Here is a 23,275-nt window from a genome sequence, read left to right on the forward strand (position 1 = left end):
GAAGAAGTCGAACTCTCTGCTGGAGAGACTGGTTTTGGCCCACCTGAGGCCGCAGGTGAGGTCGTCTCTCGACCCTCTACAGGTTGCCTATCAGCCTCTTCTGGGTGTGGACGACGCTGGCATCTATCTGCTGCAGTGGGCCCATTCGCATCTGGATGGTGTTGGCGGCACTGTGAGAATCACTTTCTTTGATTTCTCGAGTGCTTTCAACACCATCCAGCCACTGCTACTGTGTGACAAGCTGCGGTTGATGGGTGTCGGCGCGTCCACTGTCTCCTGGATCACTAACTACCTGACAGGCAGGCCGCAGTTTGTACGACTGTGCCGTGTTCTGTCTGACATGTTGGTGAGTGGTACAGGAGCTCCACAGGGGACTGTGCTGTCTCCTTTCCTGTTCACAGTATACACCACTGACTTTAAGTACAACTCTGAGTCGTGCCACTTGCAGAAATTCTCTGATGACTCTGCAGTGGTTGGGTGTATAGGGGATGGACAGGAGGGAGTGTACAGAGCGCTGGTGGACAGGTTTGTGGAGTGGGCGGGAAAAAATCTCCTGCTGCTGAATGTGGACAAGAACAGAGAGCTGGTGATCGACTTCAGGAGGAAGAGAACAGCTTCACAGCCCCTTTTCATTCTGGGGGAGGAGGTGGAGACAGTGGAGGACTACAAGTTCCTGGGAGTCAACATCGACAACGGACTGAACTGGAAAACCAACAGCCTGACTGTGTACAAGAAGGGGATGAGCAGACTCTACTTCCTGAGGAAGCTGAGATCCTTAAATGTGTGCAGCAGGATGTTGGAGATGTTCTATCAGTCTGTTGTTGCCAGCGTACTGTTCTTCACTGTGGTCTGCTGGGGGAGCAGCATCGAAGCCAGCGACATGAACAGATTGAACAAACTGATCAAGAAAGCTGGCTCCGTAATAGGCTGCAAGATGGATGAGTTTGAAGCTGTGGTGGAGAGGAGGACTATGAACAAACTGTTATCCATCATGGATAACCCGGACCATCCTCTCCACCTCACACTGGACTGATTCAGCTTCGCTGTCACAAATAACGTTACAGGAAATCTTTCCTGCCACAAGCATAACACTTTATAACACCTCACCTCTGGCTGACAGATAGACGGTGTTCCACTGTCAATACTTCATGTAAATTCTGTGAATTTATGAATTTATTATTCTTAATTTCTATATTTTTTCTTTTGCAATTCGTATATTTTAAATTTATTGTGTAAATATTGTATATATTTTTTAATGTGTGCTGGGTGAAACGTGCTGCTGCTACACCAGAATTTCCCAGCTTGAGATGAATAAGGTATTTATCTATCTACAAACACCAGTACAGCACAGTGTGCAGCATAGTGTGTTGTGACTTGTACAGACAATAAACTGCTGCAAATATATGCATTGCCCCCTTTGGGTTTTTAGAGAGGATCTCAGGGTCTTGTTTTTGACTGAGCTGGAATGTTATGCTGAAGAATGTGATTGGCCCTCAGTTTATTTGTTGATGGGTGTTCCAACACTTACTTATGACTTCTGACTAATGACTAAAGAATTAGATTGTGGATAGAAGCAGCCAAAATAATGGGCCATAGTCGTATTGTTGGAAGAAGTAAATGTAGACCTTGAGAGGGTCATTATTTTATTATTGAGGTAGGAATTATATTGTTCACCATTGTGTTAGGAGAAGGTAATACCATTGTATGAAACTTGGAACTACCGAGGGGAATAAGTCCCACATTGGGAGGGAGAGCTTTTAGGATAAAAGCAGGTGCTTTCTGTGTCTGTGTTCATGAACCAACCTCAGTTTACTATACTTTCATTGAATTAATGTAATTAAGTAAATCTAAGAACTACTCTTGACTCTGCATCTATGTGTCTTTTTTACTATTCACGTTTACTCTTAAACTTTCTTAATCTTTTTTATTATTTCTACAACTAAAGTGTTGCTGAAGATCTGAAGATCCACTGGCCTAGATAAGGAGTTTCTGCAACAACACTTACTAAACTGGCTGCCACCGTGGGAAGGTTGCAGGGAATAAATAGATGGAGGGATTGATGTAACAAGTTTAGATGGAAATTAGATCTGATTTGTACATGCAAATTAGATTTTCTTTCCTGATGTGAATAAAAGATCTCAAGAAGTGCATTTGAAGATTAATAATATCACCTTGCTGTAGCATTAGTGACACTATTTTTGCAGTGTGACAACAGATTCACCCCTGGCAAACATGAATATCCACATAAAATTTAATGGATGTAATGTCAGAGGGCAAAATAATCATTAAGGATTACCCACTGAGTACAATGAGAATCCATTATGTTTTTCATGGCATATGAAGAGAGTAGAGGTTGACCTATATTGCTCTACAACACCTGATAGCAGGTGAAAAACAAGACACGGTCATTCCTCATTTGTATTTGGACTTAAATTTAGTTAACTTTTTTGCCTTAAATGTTCACTAGATATTGTTTTTGCTACAAGAGCAGGTCTGCTTCTGAGAAATGTTTGCAGATGTTAAACTTCAGTTGTCCTTTTTTAAAGAATACTGGTTTTATAGATACAGATAACCTATCCAATAAACCAGATTGAAAAGGCCAAATGCGGTAGGGAAGAATATTCGTGAATAAGAATCAATCTTGGAAACTCGTACGTGCATCCTGTTTTCCCGCCAGGCGCCCGAGCGGCAGTCATCGAAGCAGCAGAAGAAGCTGGTACAGTCTTTTCCATCCAAACACTCATAAGCATAGTCATCCTCCTCGTGATATGGCACGATGTTGTTCATCTGCAGCAGGGACGTTCCAGGTCGGATATTCACCATACTTGATGCTCTCTGCTGTTGAGGGGTTTGACATTCAGTGGGGTCAAATGCTAATGACAAATTAAAAATACTGAAATCAAGTGTAAGGTACCTGTGTGTTATTGTTGGCTTTTTCCTTCTTGGTCTGTCTGTTGCTGGTGAAGTAGTGCAGGGTGCCGTACTCCATGAGGGCAGCAAAGGTGAAGATGAAGCAGACAGAGACAAACAGGTCCATGGCAGTGACATAAGAAACCTTGGGCAGGGACTTTCTGGAGATGGTGCTTAGAGTCGTCATAGTGAGCACTGTGGTGATACCTAAATGGATAATCACAGACACATTTCTCAATGGAATAAATGTATAAAGAAAACAGACATTAAAGTAACTTTTCAAATGTAACTGGCATACAGGTTTGGGCCTCCTTCTTCTTGTAAAACACTCAGTAGGCATAACTGACTCATGAAGAAACTCTCATTACGAATTATCAGCTATAGACAACTCAAGAGCTGATAATGTAATTCATCAAATGATGATGAGGTATCTTCCAAGCAACTGACTGACCATCTGAAACTGAATGCCCATAAAGACGGGGAGGCTATGAAACAGATATCATCTAGCTAGAAATTTCCTGTTGACAAATGAAATCTAAATTGGGTTGATTTGTTACAATCACCAAAGACTTGTTTGGAGAAATAGAAGGTATATTTGATACAAAACAAAATAAATAAAGAAATCGGCCAACTGTTAAGCATGGGTGTGGAAATTCTTTGGATAGGCAGCATCACAAGAAACATCGCATGGATAGACACTAAATATCAGGAAATCAGGAAATATCACATCATTTTATGTCGAAACTCTTCTTATCTGCTTTATTATTACTATGTGGCAATAGTTTGAACAGATACAGTGACCAAACAACCCACCAACTGTCATCATATTCTGATTCAAAGGTTGCTCAATCTTGATTGGTGAAAGGAAATATGGGAAATCAGTTTCCTAACAAAGCTCAGGCCACTTTAAATAACTGAAGAGCCTGGTAAAAAAGAACAAATAATCAAATCTCTCCTGTGAAAATGTTTTTTTTTAAGAATAAATAAATATATATATTTACATATATTAAACACTGGCCAGTACAATTTCTCACATGTGCAACATGTACAATCAGAACATGTCAAACCTAGAGATGTGCGGGCTGGGACGGCATCTTTATTGATCCAGAAGGAGACCCAGGACAAGACCACGATCATACTGCAGGGGATGTAGGTCTGGATGGTAAAGTAGCCCATTCTTCGACTCAGGTCAAAAAAGATGGTCATGATTACATATTCCCCTGAAAGTTTAAAAAGGTAAATCCAGATATAAAAAACAAGATCAACAAATGAGATGTTCAGACAGACAGGGATTTATGTTACCCATTGTAGTTTAACAATTTATATGATTGGAGGAGTATGCATTCTTAAACTACATTCTTTCCTTTTATTTCATTGCATTGCATGTGGTTTATCGAAAAACAGATGTGAAGACACAAATAGGCTTGCTTTGCCCCATGGGAACACAAATGCAGCACATAAATAGAGTGGATCTACAGACATTGCCAAAAGTGTTTGAACTTTTACTCCTCACTTAACCAATTCTTCCAGATCAATTTATCCAATGAATTTATTAAATTCTTAAAAACACATATAACACTGCACTGCAGTCATACAGTCGAGGGTGAAAGACAATATTGTCTGAAGGATTATTTCTCCGGAGGTCCTCACTTTAAACATGCGCTGTGAAACACTATATTTTCAAATTTTGTGAAGTACTTGTGATTTCCTCTTAGCAGGGAGAAATAATTCATGAAATATTGTGGCAACATCTTAATGTAAATGGTTATTTTTTCCCACAATCAACCAGTTAAGCCCAAGAGGCAACCCACCATGACGTCACCCCTTGGTTTGAGAACTGCTGATTCAGCGCCATGTTGGCTTTTTTAAAACCTGATGTAGAATTGGGAGTGGGCCTGACTGTGAGCTTGTCCTCTGACCCACCTACACCTGTAACCATGCACCCATTGGACGGAGCAGCTGTCAATCAAGCTGTATCCACGCTATGGTGCTTTATCTTCTATTTTAATCTAAATAGGACCATAATTTACAAAATGGACATGATGCTGTTTTGAAACTAGAGATTGAGACGATAAACTCCTCAGAAATATGTTTACTGATGTTAGAAATCAATAGGAAGTAGAGTATTTTCTCATAGACTTCTACAGAAACTGACTTATTTTCGCAACGAGGGAGTCACCCTCTGCTTCTGCTGGTGTTTCCAGAGAATATAGGCTTCAGGTACCTGCACATTAGCTTAATTTTCTGGACCCAGTCACTATGTCCATCTTTATATATACATTTTGCAGGATCGAGATCCTTTTCAGAGCTGGTATTAAAATCTGTCTCAGCTGATCTGGTCCCAAGTAGTCGGCTCTAAGTACAGCTGTGAACTCACCCACTGAGGAAGCATTTGAGTTCTGACCACATTCAGAGGTGGTCTGTGAGACGTGTCCAAATACTTTTAGCATTGTGAACTCAACTGTGTCCTGGGCCACATGGAAGGACCGCCTACTCAGTTGACGCCCTTCGACCCACTAGTTTCATAATTGACCAAAACTATTGGAAACTCCTCAATGTTTCCCATACTTTATCTTATATGTGGCCTGCACCACGATATTGGCATTGTCTGACACATTGATTTTCTTTTTCAGTTAGTATTTCAAATGAACAAAATCTTATTTCACACAAGAGCTGAGCTGTTACTTTGACAATAAAATCTGGTGACCTTGCTAATTTAATGATAAACGATTAAGGCTTAATTTGTTCCCCACGTGTGGGAATAGTCTCACACAACACATGATTATTGACAGTGAATGGGTCTCACTACATAAGACAGTGTTGAAATGAACAGCTCCTTTGTTTTGCACACCTCAAGGCCTTCAGTTCGCCACAGAATAAAACAAAAAAGCTATGAAAAGAGTTGCATTCTCCTTTATTCTACAAAGATCTTTGAAAATGGCCTGGACACGGTCATTGGTATCCATCAATCCACATATTATAAATAAGGTAATTGAAGTCGTCAATATTTTTTGGTATCATCAAGTGCATCTCACTGAAAGACCATTCCCAAACAGCTTCATGTTCCTATTATCTTTCATTAAATGTGAAATAGAGAACAGTGGTTGCCAATTACTTTTCCCCCCCTTCATTTTCAACTTATTTCAGAGAATCTTCTGATTGGGTACTGATAAATTTGGCCACATCTTTTTGTGATATTTTTCATGTTGACATGTACTTCATGTAAAGATGGAGACATGTAACAGGACTCACCTGACTGGGTGTGTGCCACATCGGTACTGTTTCTCAACCCTACAAAAGCAAACTGGTAGAGTCTCCAGTACCGCTGGTCTGCCACCTCTACTGCCCGTCTCTGCCACCGGTACATGATCTCGTTCTTGGGATAACCATCTGCAGAAATACGCCCAACATAACAGATTAATCATAAGCCTATGGATGTCTATAATAAACAATATGAAGCTCACATCTGTCATTTGGTGTACAGCACATCACAGGGGAACACTGCAATGACAAGGCAAATGGAGCATTCAAGATGGACCTGACCTTTGCAGTCTCATAAAATGTCTTCAAATAAGCAAGATGTCTTCAAATGCTGCCTGTGTTCACAGAAAATATGTTAGGTAAATGTTAGCTTTTCACTCTATCTGAAGGGGAAAAGAAATTCCCTTTGTCATTAATATATGTCAAGTGAAGTTTGTTTGTTGATGCTACAGTATTGGCGGAAGTATGAGCTCTACTGTGTGGCAGTTTAACATGAGTTTGTAGTGCTTCTGAATTGAAGCATTTTACATTTGCATGGTTTGAAAACATGAATCTCTAAATTGTCATTCACATAAATACTTTTAGCTGAAAAGTCCTCATACCTAAATTATAAAATATGTCACTAGATTCAATTATTTGTCATCTAATGCAGCCCCCTCCCTGCATTCACTCAGTAGCTCGCTCAACCACGGGCTCTCTCTCTCTTTCTCTCAACGTGCAGGAGGGGGAAACTGAAAGTGTGTGTTCTGCCCTGAACCTCTCTGCTCACCTCAAGGGGAGTGGGTGGATTAGGACAGATGAGTATTGGGCAGAGCATTATAGCTAAATGAAAGGAACGGCTCCAAAGCACTGCGCGACTCGGATCCCTTCGCTCTTCCTAAAGAGCCGTTCTATGGAACCGAATCGGTTGCGAATGTCACATCACTAATAGGCAGTTAAAACCACTTGTGTAAGAAAAGATTATTTTCATGTTTAAAGTTTGGAAAAGATTACATCATTAAAATATGCTTACATTAAGTATAAGACATTGGTCCAGTGTTTCTGCTGTTGAAGTTACGTGGTTTTGATCAAAGAGAGGATTATTTGTACAATTCCAAGAGAAGGCTTACTTACTGACCACAATGTATTTTGTTTTGTTACTCTTGTTTTTCAGGTGAGATCTCAGGCCCTGTTTATACCTGGCATTTGAGATAAGATCATTTAGACCACATTGGGAAATGGTCTGGGACATGTGGCCACAATCTTTTATCAGTGTTTACACGTGTTGTCCTGGACCACAGTGAAGGAACACCTACTCAACTAACATCCTCTGTGTGAGTGGATGTAATGACTCATTCGCAATTTCAAATCGCATAAGCTGAATTTGTTCACCACATCTGAACCTTTTCAAAAACCCATAGACTTGAGTGATTTAGTTTACCTGGAACATGCCAAGGAATAGACCCAGTCAGATTTCTTCTACTTTTTCTTTTAATTTGCGATAGTCTGGGCACAGGGAGCTTCCTCCCAACTGTTAAAAACAACATTGCATTTGGTATTGGCCCTGCAAATGGAAATGATGTACGTGTTTACTTGCATATTGAGTGACGAAGTGAGGTGGGATCATAAGTGGTCACCACAGATCACCCAAGACCCATGTTAATGCCAGGTATTAACATGGCAATAGTTTTTGTTGATGAAATTACCACTGGTTTGTGCTCATTTTTTTGCTTTCTTTTTATTGGTTTTTCAGGTTAATAAAAGAAAAGAAAAAGAAAAGAAAAGAGGGCAATCGAAAACAGGGAGGTTGTGGGGCATACTACAGTGCAAGAAAAAAAAAAACAGGAATTTACAATTAAAGTGGGTTACATTCCACAGTCTATTCCTACAGTATATAGACCATTTTTTTCCAGACCTTGATATAGTGGTTGAATTATAACCTCAAGCAAAAGATCAGTCTCTCCATACATTTTATTTCGTTGACAATTGCAATCCAATCGTCCTTAGATGGAGGGTTTCTTGCTTACAACGAGAAGGACTTTGTAGAGGTACTTATCATGGGACATGAGATTATCCGGGAATTTGCCCAGGTATAATGTGACAAAGGAGCAATCAACTTTTAATCTAAAAATGGTACTCATGTCTTCTGTAATCTCTTTTCAGAATGGCTGGATGAAAGAACAGTCCCAAAATACATGAAAGTGGTCTGACATTGCTTTACCACACTGCGTCCAAAATCCGTTCTGACCCTTAGAGCCCTGCTGCAGAAATATCACTATATGAGTCACAAGTTGGAAGTTTTAACCTGATTTTCCAAAATGTAATTCCACTGGACTTCAGATATCTCCAGTGGTTTGAGCTCATTTGATGACATTTAGTGCGACTGTACTGGTCCCGACATTTGTCCTCAACCCAATGGAATGGCATTTCTCAGTAGAGTGTGGAAGATTAAGATCATGAGAGGCTAAAGCACAATGCAAGAGACAAATGAAGGATGACACAGACAGTATGAATCAGACTGGGACAGGGTGCATAATGCATTAAGTCTATCAGAGAAAATGGGACTGGGTGACCTCTCTCTGCTGGTGGAGCTGATGATAGATTGGTACAGGCTTAGAGAGGGCAGCCTCAAGCAGATGGATCTTTTTGCAAAGAGAAGAAACAAGGGCTTAGGCTCTGTGCTAGCCCACACAGAAGCCCCTCTCTCTGGGCAAGTTGAAGTCGAGATGACTGGTTCGAAAATGGAAGGGGAAAACGTTTGACCACCTACAGCTTGAAAACTCCAGGGGGCATGAGTGCTCATCCATTGGAAAGTTATGCAGCTTAAGGTAACACTCCGCATTAATAGTCAACCTGACAGAAAACAGAATTGTGACAGAGAAGAAACAAGTCTCAGCATTGTTTGTTTCCCTCCCAAGTGTGACTGAAAAAAGGTACTTTGTTCTCTCTGTAATTATTCCAACAAATATAGAAAAATATATAAGCATTAGATTGTGCTTTGACAAATTGGTGTCACCTAAATAGAACTACATGACCAAAACACAGATACACACACTAAAAGCTGCAAAGACAACAAAAATCTTTGAAAAGCTGATACTTCAACATGAAAAAAGGTTAAAAAACTGCCTGCATAACCCAGTCCTACCTTAGTGTGTACATGACTCTCCCATTGCTCCACAGCCTCAGCAGGCGGTTAGGAGTGGTGATCCAGTGGGCATCTGATTTGCGTGAATTCCTGAAGAATGTGTCAGGAATCCAGATTTTGCCTACCATGTTACTGTTCAGCATGAGCTGCTTCATCGAGCTGTTGAACTTCAGCCGACTGTCATACCACGTCTGGGCAAAGAAGATGTCAATGGTGTATTCCTGCAACAGAGTCAGGTAATCGGTGCGAATACAGTTTATTACAAACCTTCAGGTTATAAGAAGACATCTAAACTGTTACCTAAAAAAAAGTCCTTACAAGATTAAAAGGATCTGGATTTGGAAATCATATGTTTTGCTATTCAGGATCACCTAATCCAGATTACTTTTGTCCCGTTTTTTCAAAGCAACATTGGATTGGGTCACCCTAATCCAGGTTCAAACTTTTCAAGATGACCAAATCTGGATAACCAGTGCTTTCAATGAAACTGCAAAGTATGTGAACAACAAATGGGTAGAATAGCAAGTGTCACTCAAAGTGTATGTAAGTAAAGAAACAGAAAACAATACAAACACCCCTTTTTCGTTTAAATGTATTTTTAAACAGTCAGACCCTCGTCTGGGGCGAAACTCTGAGTATTTTAACCCTGAAAAGAGGGATACTCTGTGTAGGTCAGTTACCAAGGTAACTGCTGTGTGAACCTAACCTGCTCGCTGGCAGGTTTTACTTGAAATAAAGAGTTTCTATTTAACTCCTCCCTTTTCCTGATCCTGACCTAGCGGTCAATAAATTGCGTGTCCTTTCCTCGTTAACCTGATCAATATCGATATGGAAGCAGAATTAATTCAGTAGCCTCAAGTTTTCTCTCACAATCTCTCACATATCTGAAAAATATTCTCCGACCTTATTTCAGCATTATAATATCACGGACATGCTCCGACCAGATCATAGTATTAGCATTGCACTTTTTTTTCGAACGGGAGTTTTCTGTACAACAGGTTGAAATAGCCACTGACGTTTTCTTGTGGAATCTGAATAAAACCATATGCCTTACTTATCTGCATTATGTTCTTATAATTCATTTACAGCTGCAGCCATTATTATTTTTGTGCCCGTGGCACAATCACCTTAAAAAAAAAATTTCTAAGTAGATAAAATCGCATGTTTTCAGACTTGAGCGAAAGAATCGAACCCCGGCCTCCTGACAGTGACACTTAACATTATACCAGCATCTTAGACATGACCTTTGTGGAGTTAATCATCATTTTAAATCATTTGATTATTTTATTCAGTCTTACGAGTTGACTCGGGCAGTAACTGTCTCTCACACCACCTGTCTCTCCTCATCAGCTGCAGCTGTGATGCTCACTTTTGTCAGAATTATCTTATTTTCTCCATAAGCACGAAGTTGTGTCTCCAACTCTAACAGCGGGATGTAGGAGGACCTTGTTTTCGCCTTGGTTGCAATGGCGACCCGTAGTATCGGAGCTCCATTGATGATGGCTTTTTAAATTCGGCGGACACGTGTAACTCCGTGTGAAAATAATCACAGTTGATCTAACTAACTCAGAACTGCTTTTCTTGAACTGTAAACTCTGAGTTTCCCATCTGAGAGCAGATCAAGTCAGAGTTCAGGTTTAAGGTCGAAGTTTTTTAAACCGGCTTCCTGGAATAGGCCCCTGGCCCACAACAAATAAATAAATAAATACATATTATGGAATACACTATGGATATTCTTACCACATGTTTCAAATCCAAATTTACAATGCCTTGTAGTTGAACAATAAAGAAAATTCAGAGTATTTCTTCTTTTGTGGAGCCACCAAATACTAGAAGTTGCTTTTAGGAGGTGGGTCTGAATTCTGGCTTTGGTTTGCTGTTGTTGTGTGAGATTGATTTGTTTCTCTGACCGATGAATCTGAGTTTCTGTTTCTCATTTAAGAAGTTCAGAATGAGGGACTGACTGGACATGCAATACAGGATTAAATTGTTAGAGACTATTATAAATTGTGTGATTGTAATTAATATAAAGTGAAAAATGAAAGTTATAATTTTATAATTTTTGTTTGATATTGACAGCTATTTCGAGGATCATTTCAGGGGGACAAAATCCTTTAGTTTAACCTTACTGTACCGAAAGCAGAATTTCTACTTAATCTACTTTATCAATGTTATGGTTAAAAAAAAATCAGGTCCAATATAAATAAATGATATAAATATTTGTTTGACTAATGTCAAAGTTTCACTACAATTTGTTTCTGAAATCCAGTCTGAATCCACCCTTCTGATGGGATCAGAATAATCCAGATTTTTTTGCTTCACAGTAATCCCAAATCCCGTGAAAAAGCACCATCATCAGGTCAAAATTTTAAATTGAGCAGCATATTTTTGACCTGAGGGATTGATGTTACTACTATCCATTAAAACAGCAAAGAAGAAAGTGAGAAGAAGCTGTCTCACCATGTTTATGGGGTCTACTGGTCCGATGCTGTTGACATAAACGGCTGTTTCAATCACTGTCGGCCTCACTGAAATATAAATGAAGACATACATCGATTTACACTGTAGATTTTAATTGTTGTCCACAAATATGCTGTCTGTGTTATCAAGAATGATAACAAAGAACAACATCTTCTTCTCTTAAATGACTGTACTATATAGATTCCACTTTTTGTCGAAATAAAAGTAAAGACATTGAATTTAAGTAATCAAAAGGCATATATATAGAATTGTCAGTAAACTAATTCTACTAATGCTCAGGAGATGGAGTGGGTCCTCCACGAACCAGAAAGTCCAAATGCTGAAGTACCTTGAGGCAAGACACTGAACCCTGACTTGTACCTGATGGCTGTGTGGTAAGTGTGTGAATGATGTGTGATTACTTAGAAATGGCGTTACATGTACAGTACTGTACTTGTGGAGTACAATGGCAAATCAGGGCAACTGAAACGTTCACGACAACTAGGCAGAATAATTTTTTACTGATGGAAACTATAAAACTGAAATAATTAACTAAGTTACCATGACAGGCAGTGAACACCATTTCATTGAGGGATTTCATGTCAAGTCAAGTCAAATTGTATTCATAAAGCCCAGAGTCACACACCACAAATTTGCCTCAACGCCAATATTTAAATTATCAACAGGAAACCAATTTAAGGAAATACTGCAGTCTGAATACCAGACCAATCAAAACCAAAAATAAATTATGAAGTTGACTTGCCTCCGATGTCAGGCCGCAATTTGTTGTCGTAGCCCTGCAACAGTTTATTTAGGATCAAGGTCACATCACTCTCATAGACCTTCGGTGATAAGACCCAGGTCTTATTAATGGGCACATCTTCATAGTCCTCATCCTCCTGTTTGCTGGGACCAAGCGCTGCACTGTGGAGTAAATCAAAAAACACTGTAAGAAACAAAGTAAATAATATTTGCATGTTGTTAATTGGGTGTCTGGGAATGCAAGAAAATGTATATAATAAGTAATAAGTGTTGATAATTGTATGGAATAGCTCTGTGGTCAGATCTGAGCAATTATGCAATTTGAATCTCCTCCCAACAGTAAACGTTATCAATTATCATATAGGAGGAGCTATTGGCAGAAATGTAATATAATATTGATAATGATTTTATTAATGTATAATCACAAACTATAGAATCATTGGGCCTCATGCAAGAGCCATTCGTACAAACAGATTTGTTTTTATATCGTGCGTACAAGTGATTTAGGAGGACTTCCCGCATTCACCAATTTTCTTGTATTTTTAGTTTTCTTTCAAGTAGCAACAGTCAACAGGCAAATCCTGATGACTAAAATGGCTCTTTAGTGCAATTAGGCAATGGCTCGCTAGTGCCCTGTAACATTTCAAAGTCAAGGCAACCACCTTTAAATTTGATGTAGATGAACGAAATTTGATAAATTATTATAAATATGCACATTTATCATATGAGGACCTACAAAAAGGCCTTAGTGAGCCATTAGCTCCACCCACCTGGATGTCGGCCATTTGAATTTTTGTGCAAAATTGCAGAATTTCGGGACATTTCCTTACATCATACTTTAACGAACTCTTCCTCCAGAATTAATGTGAGCCACTCCATATTCGGTCGCAGTCATATACAGACCTTTGTGATAAAAAGTAATCAAAATACTTTTATTATGTCAAATGCCATGGGCGTGGCCTCCCGGCAAAGTTTGATGTTGCTCAATGATAGGGGACGCTCCTCTGCCTTGCAAGTTTACCAGATCCACCTCAAAATTGCTCAGAAAAGCTTCAGGACTTGGTTTATGTGATGTAGAGAAATGTGATGTTTCGTCTAACGCCCTCCTTGTGGCGTGGCGGCGAATTTCAATGTGCAACCATGAAACATCAGAATGCCATAACTCCACTCCTCATGCTCATATCTTCACCAACTTTCTCAGGAATGATAATAGTCCAACCCTTAACATATTTGCATGTCAATATTGAGCCGTGGTCATAGCGCCATCTACTGACAACAGAAAGTATTACTTACATACTACTTACAAACATCATCCGATTTACATGGTGCACTCAACACATTATGTACGTGGACACGGGATGTGAAATCCCAACACATCCCGACTTGCAACGTACGCGAGGGCCCGCTTTACACTGCCTGCAGTTTCAAAAATTGCACACGACAACGTGCTCTAGTTGTGTGTTTTATGAGCACAATGACTTTCAGACTGAGACTTTCCACTTACAGAAGATGAATGTGAAAACAACTTTGCAATGTCAAACTCTGCATATACGTCATTCTGCACAGAGAGGTTCAAACATGCACCTTTAGTAACAAGGAGAAATACATTATTTTGTGTGGAGGGGGACTTTATCCCTGGTCAACTGCTCCACAGAGAAAGGAAAGAAAACATTGTGGTGAACCAATGACTGTTCGTGGAAGAGGTGTGAGGAAAAGAGCAATGGTATAAAATAAGTTATTAGGGGTCCAAACCAGAGGAGGCTGGTACCAGCGGTGCCACTGGGCGCTACAATTTAAAAAAACGTGTTTTGGCCTATGACTCCCATTCCGTACATCAGACAACTTTATATCCATGTGTTCCCTGAATGGAGCTGAATGTCCTTAGATAGGCCATGGCCATTTCCGCCTGGACTTTTTTGCCGCAAAATCGCGCTCTATCGGAACTTCTCCGAGGCCATGCGTCCGATCTGCACGAAACTTGGCAAGTAGCATCTCCAGATGGAGCTGACAAAAATTTACGAAATTAATTTTGTTTCATTCAAAAATGTGGAAATTACGTATCAACAAATTTGTGTAGCTAGCTGCGAAAAACACAAATCTTGGCATATCTGGGCCAACTTAAATGCTATCAACGCAAAACAATTTTCTTAACACACAGTTGGAATATTTGTTGTTTTGTTTTCCACACTACCATTGTAGCTTAGGAGCACACAAATGCAGCACAAGCCTTTAAAACCACACAGCTTTTGTCCAATCAGAGTGCGCTGTGGGGGCGTCTGCTAGTACAACGCAATGAGGTGTCTCCAAGTGCAGCAGGAGCACCTTGTCAACACTCGGTGCTGGAGAGTGGACCCCCCCTTACACAAGAACCTACAACCTGCTGCCTGTCTTTGCTGTTGGCAACAGCATCCAAATGGCCCCCAACCAAGTTTGTCTGGGATTCCACCCTACAGCGTTCACAAAACTCAACATCTCACTCAGACACACATGCCCACCTACTCTGCTACTTTTTAGTAATCATTCTCTACGTCCTCACATAGGTACAGACACTTGCTCTAATCTCTTCCAAGCCCATCTCCGGCACACACCATCACTCACTACAATAGACTGGACATAGCCTAAAGTGCATATAACTGACCGGTCAGTGTTGTAGCTGTTGTTAATAATGTTAAAGGGTAAATAACTGAATTTGTTGTTTGAATAAATTCTATTTAGTTTCCGAAATTTTTTTGATATTCATTTTAATTTTCCAATTGAACCATCCATCCATCATTCGACTCCACCCTCTCCCTTGAACCCCATATCCACCACATAGTCAAAACCTCCTTCTTTCACCTCCGTAACATCGCCAAGATCAGACCCTCACTCACACCCCCCGCCGCAGAACGACTCATTCACGCCTTCATCTCCTCACGTTGAGACTATTGCAACTCTCTTCTCCTTGGCATCAGCCCCAGCACCATCAAAAAACTCCAACTGGTCCAGAACGCAGCCGCCTGTCTCATCACCCACACCAAATCCTGACACATCACCCCAGTCCTAAAACAACTCCACTGGCTCCCTGTCTCCCACCGAATTACCTTCAAGGTCCTGGTCCTCACCTTCAAAGCCCTCCACCATCTTGCTCCCCAATACCTCACTGATCTCCTCTCCCCCTACCAACCCACACGGTCCCTCAGATCCACCTCTGCCGGTCTCCTCTCCACCCCCAAAACCAAACTCCGCAGCTTGGGAGACAGAGCTTTCTCCAGGGCTGTTCTCAGGCTATGGAACTCCCTCCCCCAAGAGATCCGTGATTCCGACTCCCTCACCACCTTTCAGTCACGCCTAAAAACCCACCTCTTTTCCTCTGCATATCCCTAGCTCCCCCCGCTCCACTTTTATTTTTTATTTATTTATTTATTTATTTTTGTTTTGTACCAGCGCATTGGGTCCATGAAAAGAGCTTTATAAATTAAATATATTATTATTATTATTATCTGTACCGCTTTATCTTTTAAGGTTCGCGGGGGTGCTGACAGTGGGTGAGGGGTGGGGTACACCCTGGACAGGATGCCAGCATACTGCAGGGCCCCGCAATATACAGAGACAAACAACCATTGGCACGCACATTCACACAGTTAGTGTTACTGTTTGCTTTACATTTTTATATAAATACTTAAAATAACCAATTCAAATACTTTTCCATAAGTATAAGTTGTGCCACCACACAACACTGTGTTGGAAATTAATAGTTGAAAATTGTGGTAAAGAATTATACACGTAGAAACAACACAATTATCACAGTATGTTACAAAACACATTCATTTCATAAGTTATCATCTTTTTGTAGTAGTTATCAAACTTTTACAGTTTAATATTTAGGGAGGATATTGACACTTGTTACCAGCACATTATGTAATTGTGTCCTGCCCACTTGTGGCAGGAGAGGGGGCAAGACATTGACAAATTGAAATACTCAATACATTTAGAGGTCTGAACGCCAAGGAAAAATAACAGCAATACAAATAATTATGTATGTGTGAAGACACTGTGAGGACAGCAAAGGTAAAATAAAGGTCACAAGCAGTCTGACGATCAGAAAGGTTGGAAACAAAGAGTTTCATTTCAATTTAGGTTATTTTAATTGTTTCATTAGTTGATTATAACACTGGCTTTGTATTTATATTTAGAAGTTGGGAGTTTCCTCACTCTGTTCATTACACCCAATAGTTTTTCCGGGGGAGCCATTGGAGGAACTGAAGCTTATTATGACACACTGGGGGAATACCTCCAGCACTGAGCCGTGGATGCTGCTGCTGCTAAGGCTGCTTGATTCACACAACTCAATGTTCCTGTTTTGTTGCTGAGTGTTGATTCAACTGGAATCCTGGAGACATTTAGCAATTGACTCACTGATTCCACAGCAGTTCACTCAGTTCACTTCACGGCTGTGTGCTAATCAACAAGATGAACCAGGATTTTATTAGGTTTTTGATATTTTTATAGTAGGAGTAAATTGCTTTTTCTGTAAAAGAAACTGTCCTATATTCTCATTCATGTTATTTGTCTGAACAATATTCAACTTAAAAATTAACTGAAACTTTGTATCATGTATATATAATATAACATTTAAAAATATTTTGTTACTTACATTTTTACCACACAAGACTTAATTTTAACTTTATGTTCTGTTAGTGGGTAAAAGGTACAAAAATACGAGAAATCCGATCTGAAAGTATTGAAGAAAGAGGGATCCAATTTGTTCTGGTAAATTATAGACACAGGGAACACTGATCAGCAGTTTCAGTTAATGTCCACATCAAACAACAGAAATATGGTGAAAGATGTGATGTCAGTGACTTTGACCATTGAATATGATGGTTGGTGCCAGATTATTTCTGAAATTGCTGAAGTCCTGACATTTTCACACACAACAGTCTCACAGTTTCAATTCAGAATGGAGACACTTTTTAAATTTTTTTTAAACATACAGCAAGTTGATGAGAGAGCATACAGTGTTTTTAATATTTCCTTGACTTGTGGTACTGTGCTAACCAAGTTTAACAGATATTTGACTGAATGCTAGAAACAGTCTGTTTCTGAAACTAGTGTGTTATTGGTAGATGTGTGGAGACTCCCAGCATGCTCTGAGACAATGATCTAGACATAAGTTAAGTTGTGTTCTAAGAAATGATGTTGCTTGGCACGTGCCAGTAGTGTTTCGGTTCTTTTCACTTTGGGAAAGCTGATGTTGTAAAGGATGTATTTTGGTACCATAACTGAAGCTAGGTGCACAGTTAGGAAGTGCCCTGAAAGGCTCTGGGCAAAAATGTTCAAACATCTTTCAAGTTCAAACTCGTGCGAGCAAAGCAACGCGAACATTCGCATTGCGTCCGTTGTGAACGCACCATAAGCGGTAGATGCCGAGCAAAATCAAAACAACAGCCTGGAAATCTATCATGACACATACCAACAACCGTTGCACAAAGCAACAGCTAAAAGCAAGACTGGGCAGTGACTTTATATTTCATCAACTCAGGGTGGTGCATCATCAGTTGACAGCACACCCGCAACCAGGTAGCCCTGCTGTACTGGAAAAGAGATAATCCTGTGAGCTAATCAATCTTTGTAGTGGGAAAATCAACAAGCAGATTTAATATTGGCCAAGTCTGTCTAAGCTCTGTTTCTATATTAAGTTCTACTCCATGCTGCTTAAAGTCCACAGCCCATACAACTGGAGGCTCTATGTCCATCTTACAGTCTCATCGTCAGGCTGTAAACCAGAACCAATTACAGATATCAGGGGTGTGCATCTCTCCCTTATAAGACGATCCAATACATATCTAGATACATGGGCTACAATACCATTCAGGGACGATACATTTTAATATAGAAACGATTCAGTGCAATTTTTTATTAATATTGAATCGATGCGATTCGATGAGATACGATTCAATGACATACGATTCAATCTATAAATCCAATTCTATAAATGAAGCAATGGGAAAGCCACACGCACGCACACGCACGCACACACACGCGCGTAAACATGTGATGTTGAAGAAAAAAGGCAGACAGGAGTGGCGATGGCAAACCTACACAAAGTGGTCATGCTAACTGGGGCTGAAGCTATAGTGTCCAACTTCCTTGTTCACTTTATGCCAAGCCCTCTCACTCGTCACGATACAAATATCAACCCGGTCGAGCTGCAGACACAGCGACAGTAGTGATCCTCCATTCCTGATACAATGACACGCCGTCTGAGGAAGAGCAGCCCGTCTGGAGAGCAGCCCGTCTGGAGGAGGGGCCGGCTCGCTTTGGCCCCACTCCAGAGAATGTCTGTCTCTCAATGTAGTCGTATCTGTGATAATACAACCGGATACTGTTTCGTATCGGTGGATCTTTACACCCCTAACAGAAATACACAAATCTTTCCATGTGAACAACACCCTTTAACATTCTCACATTCAAGGTCAAGGTTGAGCTCTACTTTTCTATACTGTAAATGTATCTTAATAAATGGGGGACACCACCCCTGACTCTCTTTCCTCCACCTGTCCCACTCTGGGAAAGTGGCCAGATTTTTGCACCCAACTTTATTAAATCTGGTTTCCTATTTAATTCCTGACCATTGGTTATAACTGGCTTCCAGTTATTCCTACATGCATAAAGTGCTTATGGGGAAACATATTTTACCCCACAAACCTATCTGGCAGTATGAATCTCTGCATGTCTGGCTGACATTTGTCTGTGGATGTCAATGCACCACCTGAAGCTCAATCTGGACAAGACCGAGATGCTTTTCTTCCCAGGGAAGACGTCTCCCACCAACGACCTCTCCATCACCATTGAGAACTATGTGGTGACCTCTGCTCAAACTGCAAGGAACCTGGATATGACACTGGACGACCAGCTGTCCTTTGCTGCCAACATCGCAGTGATGACTCCTGCAGATTCATCCATCACAACATCAGGAGTCCGTTCCTCACAGAGAAGGCTATGCAGGTTTTGGGTGCAGGCTCTTGTCATCTCACGCCTAGACAACTGCAACTCCCTCCTAAATGGTCTGCCGACATGTCAGGACAGCAGAATCCCTTATAAGCTGTTTTTACCTATTTGATACATGTTACTTAGATACTCTCTTGATTCATGCACTTTTGTGTAGTATCTTCATGGTGGAATGCACTTACCTTAAGTCTCTTTGGACAAAAGCGTCTGCTAAATGAATGCAATGTAATGTATCTGCCACTGTACCTCTTCTGTATTGTCTTGATATTATATTGTTTGACTCCACAAGGCACAAGGCCAATATCATTTTAACTTGATTCACTTCTTATCATTGCTTCTGCATATGAAACCTCATTCTCATCCCTGATCTTCTGTCCTGCCTTAGCACAAGGGCAACTTCCTGGAAATTCAGCCACATGGTTTCCCCCACAATTACAGCAGCTCCATTATACACCTCTGAATTTGCCCTCTGGTCCAGGTGTGCAGATGGCTAATGTAATGTGCACCAGTGATTACATTGCAGTATTGCTACTTTTGAAAGTGTTAATTAAATGTAAATACAGTCATTATATAGCAAAGGTGATAGGAGGAACAGGGGTGAATATGAACTCTAAATATTTGAGAAAGTGGTTATGGTTTTCATTGCCATGATGATGTCATGTATTCGTAGTATCACAAACACTTACAAATGAAAAAACATTTTTTCAGAAATGAAGTCAAAATTATTAAAAAGGATGGCTATCACATAATCCCATAGGTTAATTAAATTATCAGAGAGACCCATTTTATTCGGATGAGAAATAAGGGAGATATTATTTAAAAGAAAACTTAAACATGGAATTTACGATGGGGAAAATATATTTCCAGGTAGCGGCTTGTTATATTCAATACTATTTGGGGCAGAAATTTAGAAAACAGGTGGACTTGATATGGGGAGGGGCCCTGCAGTTTATAAGGACAGAAACTGCAAGACCAGATGATGGCCTATTTCACTCCCTCAGAAGTGTTGTGAACTTATTATTCATCTAATCTTTGATTTTCTCAAAAATGCGTAATTTGTTCTTGTTTTACTTAAACATCCCTGCAAGACATGTTTCAAAGATCTTTAGAAATACTCACTTTGAATAGTAATTTGTCTGATAACACTAAAGTTCAATTAAGTAGCTGAATTCTTAGAGTACATCTACATCCATTAAATTGAGGATCCATGCCCAATTTGTTGTTAATTTCCAAAATTGTCCAGGTGTTAAACTGAGGTTTAACATGAGAGACACGTTTCCCCCTCAGCAGACGAATGTGAAAACCTGGCACAGTGAACAACAGACGGTGAATAAACAGTAAGCAGAACATGATTTAAACCCAACTGCCAAAAGGCAGGCCTCAAAACAGTAGATCAAACACCAAAGGTTGATAGAATGTAACAGGCAGAAACATTGGAAATTGGGGTCACAAAAACTTGATTTAAAGAGCCATTTTGAGATTAATTTTGCAATTTAAGATAAACAGTATCTACTCAGCACTTTAAATACTGAAATTGTTACATGTGTTGAAGGCCTGTCCTCACCAGACATAAGTCACAAGTCACACCTGTGTGACCAGGTTTCAAGCAACAGACCCATCCATCATTACCCACTTGACACTGTGCTGCTGTAGCCTACTAAAACAGAAACGTGCTCAGGGTAGACCCTCTGACAATACAATGGGGCAATGCAGGTAGAATTGTGTCCCCTTATTTAGTGGCCAAAACACACCCAATACGTCAATGGGCTTCCACAAAGATTCGAAAAACGACGGATATTGATTAAGATCGATTCATTTTTAAGGATCCTTTCCAGACGGGGCAGATCATCATTATTATATTCCTCAGATCGTTGCCCCCACAAGGCCCCATTTTACGCAAGGACCCGCTGTTCCGTGATCACAGGTAGAATGCCAGATGTGAAACACAGCCATGACACCGCAGCAACGCGGAGGCATCAACGTCTGCAACCATTTGCCGACACGCGCCCGACTCCTCTCACCATGGCGGAGACATGCCTCCCCGTTCACACCCGTACAGGCTCCGCACACACTTACCAGAGTCCGAGCAGTGCGAAGAGCAGCCAGGGTTTCATGGCGCTGCGCTCCACAGCCCTGACAGATGGCCGCCTCATCCTCTCCTCCACAGCGGGCAAACGAGCCCTGGCCGTGTCCGCGGGAGCCGCGAGGGAGACGGGGCGTTTGCGTGCGTCGGGTCGGCGGATGGGGATCAGATGTAGGGACTGCAGCATGCGAGAGATGCGTCCATGCTGTGTGAGGAGGGGGGGGGGGGACGTGGCAGAGTGAGCGAGGATGGTGCCGGAGAGCTGACTCGGCTCGCGTCCATCCGCAGTGCCGCGAACGGGCTGCTCTGACACGCGCTGCTCTCACGCTGGCGGCGCCGAAAACAGCCCCCCCAAAAAAGATCTGTGTTTCCCTTTGAATAAAGGCTGAATTGATCATTGCACATTCTTATTATTGATCCCAACTATTCACATTGATTTGTATGTATTCAGAGAAAACAGCCTTTTACACATCCACACCAGCTGTGATCCATTCTGGGTGCAGGACGCACCAGTGGACAACCACATGCTGTGAGAACCGACAAGCTACAGCAGCCTTGCTCAAGGGCACCTTGACGTGGTACAGTGGGGGAAACCTTACAGTTTCTGCGTTAGTACGCAGGGATATATAGCCAAGCAGGATTGTGCCTGTAGACCCTTAAAAATCGAAATCTTGAAATTGTCAAATAATTTGGGTAAAGAAATACTGAATCTTTTGCTATTTATTCACTGTAATAAAGTGGTTGATAGATTATACAAATATTGTGATCATACAGCAAAAGCTCTGACTACCTTTGTTTTCACTCATTGTCATTATGTGCTCCTGTGTGTAGAGTGGTGGGCAACATATCGTTGTGAGGGATTAAGGCGAAATAAACTACAGTTTGTGTGTGTGTGTGTGTGTGTGTGTGTGTGTGTGTGTGTGTTCATGGAACATGTCACCTAGTGCAAAAATTCAGCTCTATGGCAACGGTAAGTAATATACTGTATATCCTCAGGCTTTGTTTACCGAATCAACCCTTCACATCCAATATATTGTTTAAATGGATATATTTTTATGTTTTACATATCACAAATTCAATTTCATCTCATCACATCATACCACTTAATGCTGCAAGATTTACTGCAGCATCACCTGCAGTCCAGCATTAAAACCTGTGTAAACATACTGCAGATGCTTGGTCAGGGAACACTGATTTGATTCCAGCTTCTGTTCATCTCTGCCACTAAGTCATACCACCACACTGTCCATATATGTATGAGTGTGATTTGTTCTGCTGGCAGTAGAGCCTGTGTGTATAACTTCAATTTAGAAATACATATAACTGCTAGTCAAGGAGCTGGAATTGTGCTATCAGACCCCTATGAATGGATAAAACCTGTCTCACTGACATGCTGGAAATATTTCATATTATTCCTCTTTGTCATGGTGATTAAATTGTGAGTTGATTGTGTGGTTCTCATTGTAGCTGACTGTGGCTGCAGACAGCCTGGAAAGTGAGAAGCAGATTATTCACAAATGATCAAACCAGTGTGAACCGTCTCCCCCTGGCAAAGCTATGTAGGTGTAATTATATATGAATTTGAGTGGGGCAGTAATGCTGGACATATTTAAACTGAGAAGCAGATTGAAGGTACAGTGTGTGATGACCAAGCCATTAGTGCTAATAGCTTTGTTGAGCTCAAA

At 40.7% G+C, this 23,275-nt stretch overlaps 1 protein-coding gene across 1 annotated transcript; it reads right to left on the reverse strand.

The window, feature by feature from the left end:
• Window positions 1–1,210: 1,210 nt before the first annotated feature.
• On the reverse strand, window positions 1,211–21,931 carry gabrg1 (gamma-aminobutyric acid type A receptor subunit gamma1). Its single transcript, XM_035609558.2, has 9 exons — window positions 21,584–21,931; window positions 12,519–12,679; window positions 11,756–11,823; window positions 9,296–9,516; window positions 8,921–9,003; window positions 6,163–6,300; window positions 3,978–4,130; window positions 2,915–3,117; window positions 1,211–2,838 (listed from the first exon to the last, which is right to left on the reverse strand). Exons 1-9 carry the CDS (start codon window positions 21,775–21,777, stop codon window positions 2,557–2,559), a joined length of 1,503 nt encoding a protein of 500 aa, XP_035465451.2. The 5' UTR covers window positions 21,778–21,931; the 3' UTR covers window positions 1,211–2,556.
• Window positions 21,932–23,275: the final 1,344 nt, after the last annotated feature.

This window comes from Scophthalmus maximus, chromosome 15 (genome assembly GCF_022379125.1).
Source record: "Scophthalmus maximus strain ysfricsl-2021 chromosome 15, ASM2237912v1, whole genome shotgun sequence".
In the NCBI taxonomy this organism is placed as follows: Eukaryota; Metazoa; Chordata; class Actinopteri; order Pleuronectiformes; family Scophthalmidae; genus Scophthalmus; species Scophthalmus maximus.

Bases quoted from the DNA above. Each gene is read 5' to 3' on its own strand.
- gabrg1 (XM_035609558.2), bottom strand. From the start codon at position 21,777: ATGCTGCAGTCCCTACATCTGATCCCCATCCGCCGACCCGACGCACGC. The intron at 6,301-8,920 runs GTAGGTGGTCAA...GTATTTCTGCAG, and splicing joins CCCCCTGGAGTTTTCAAGCT to ATGGTTATCCCAAGAACGAG. The intron at 4,131-6,162 runs GTGAGTCCTGTT...TTAAACTTTCAG, and splicing joins TGTGGCACACACCCAGTCAG to GGGAATATGTAATCATGACC.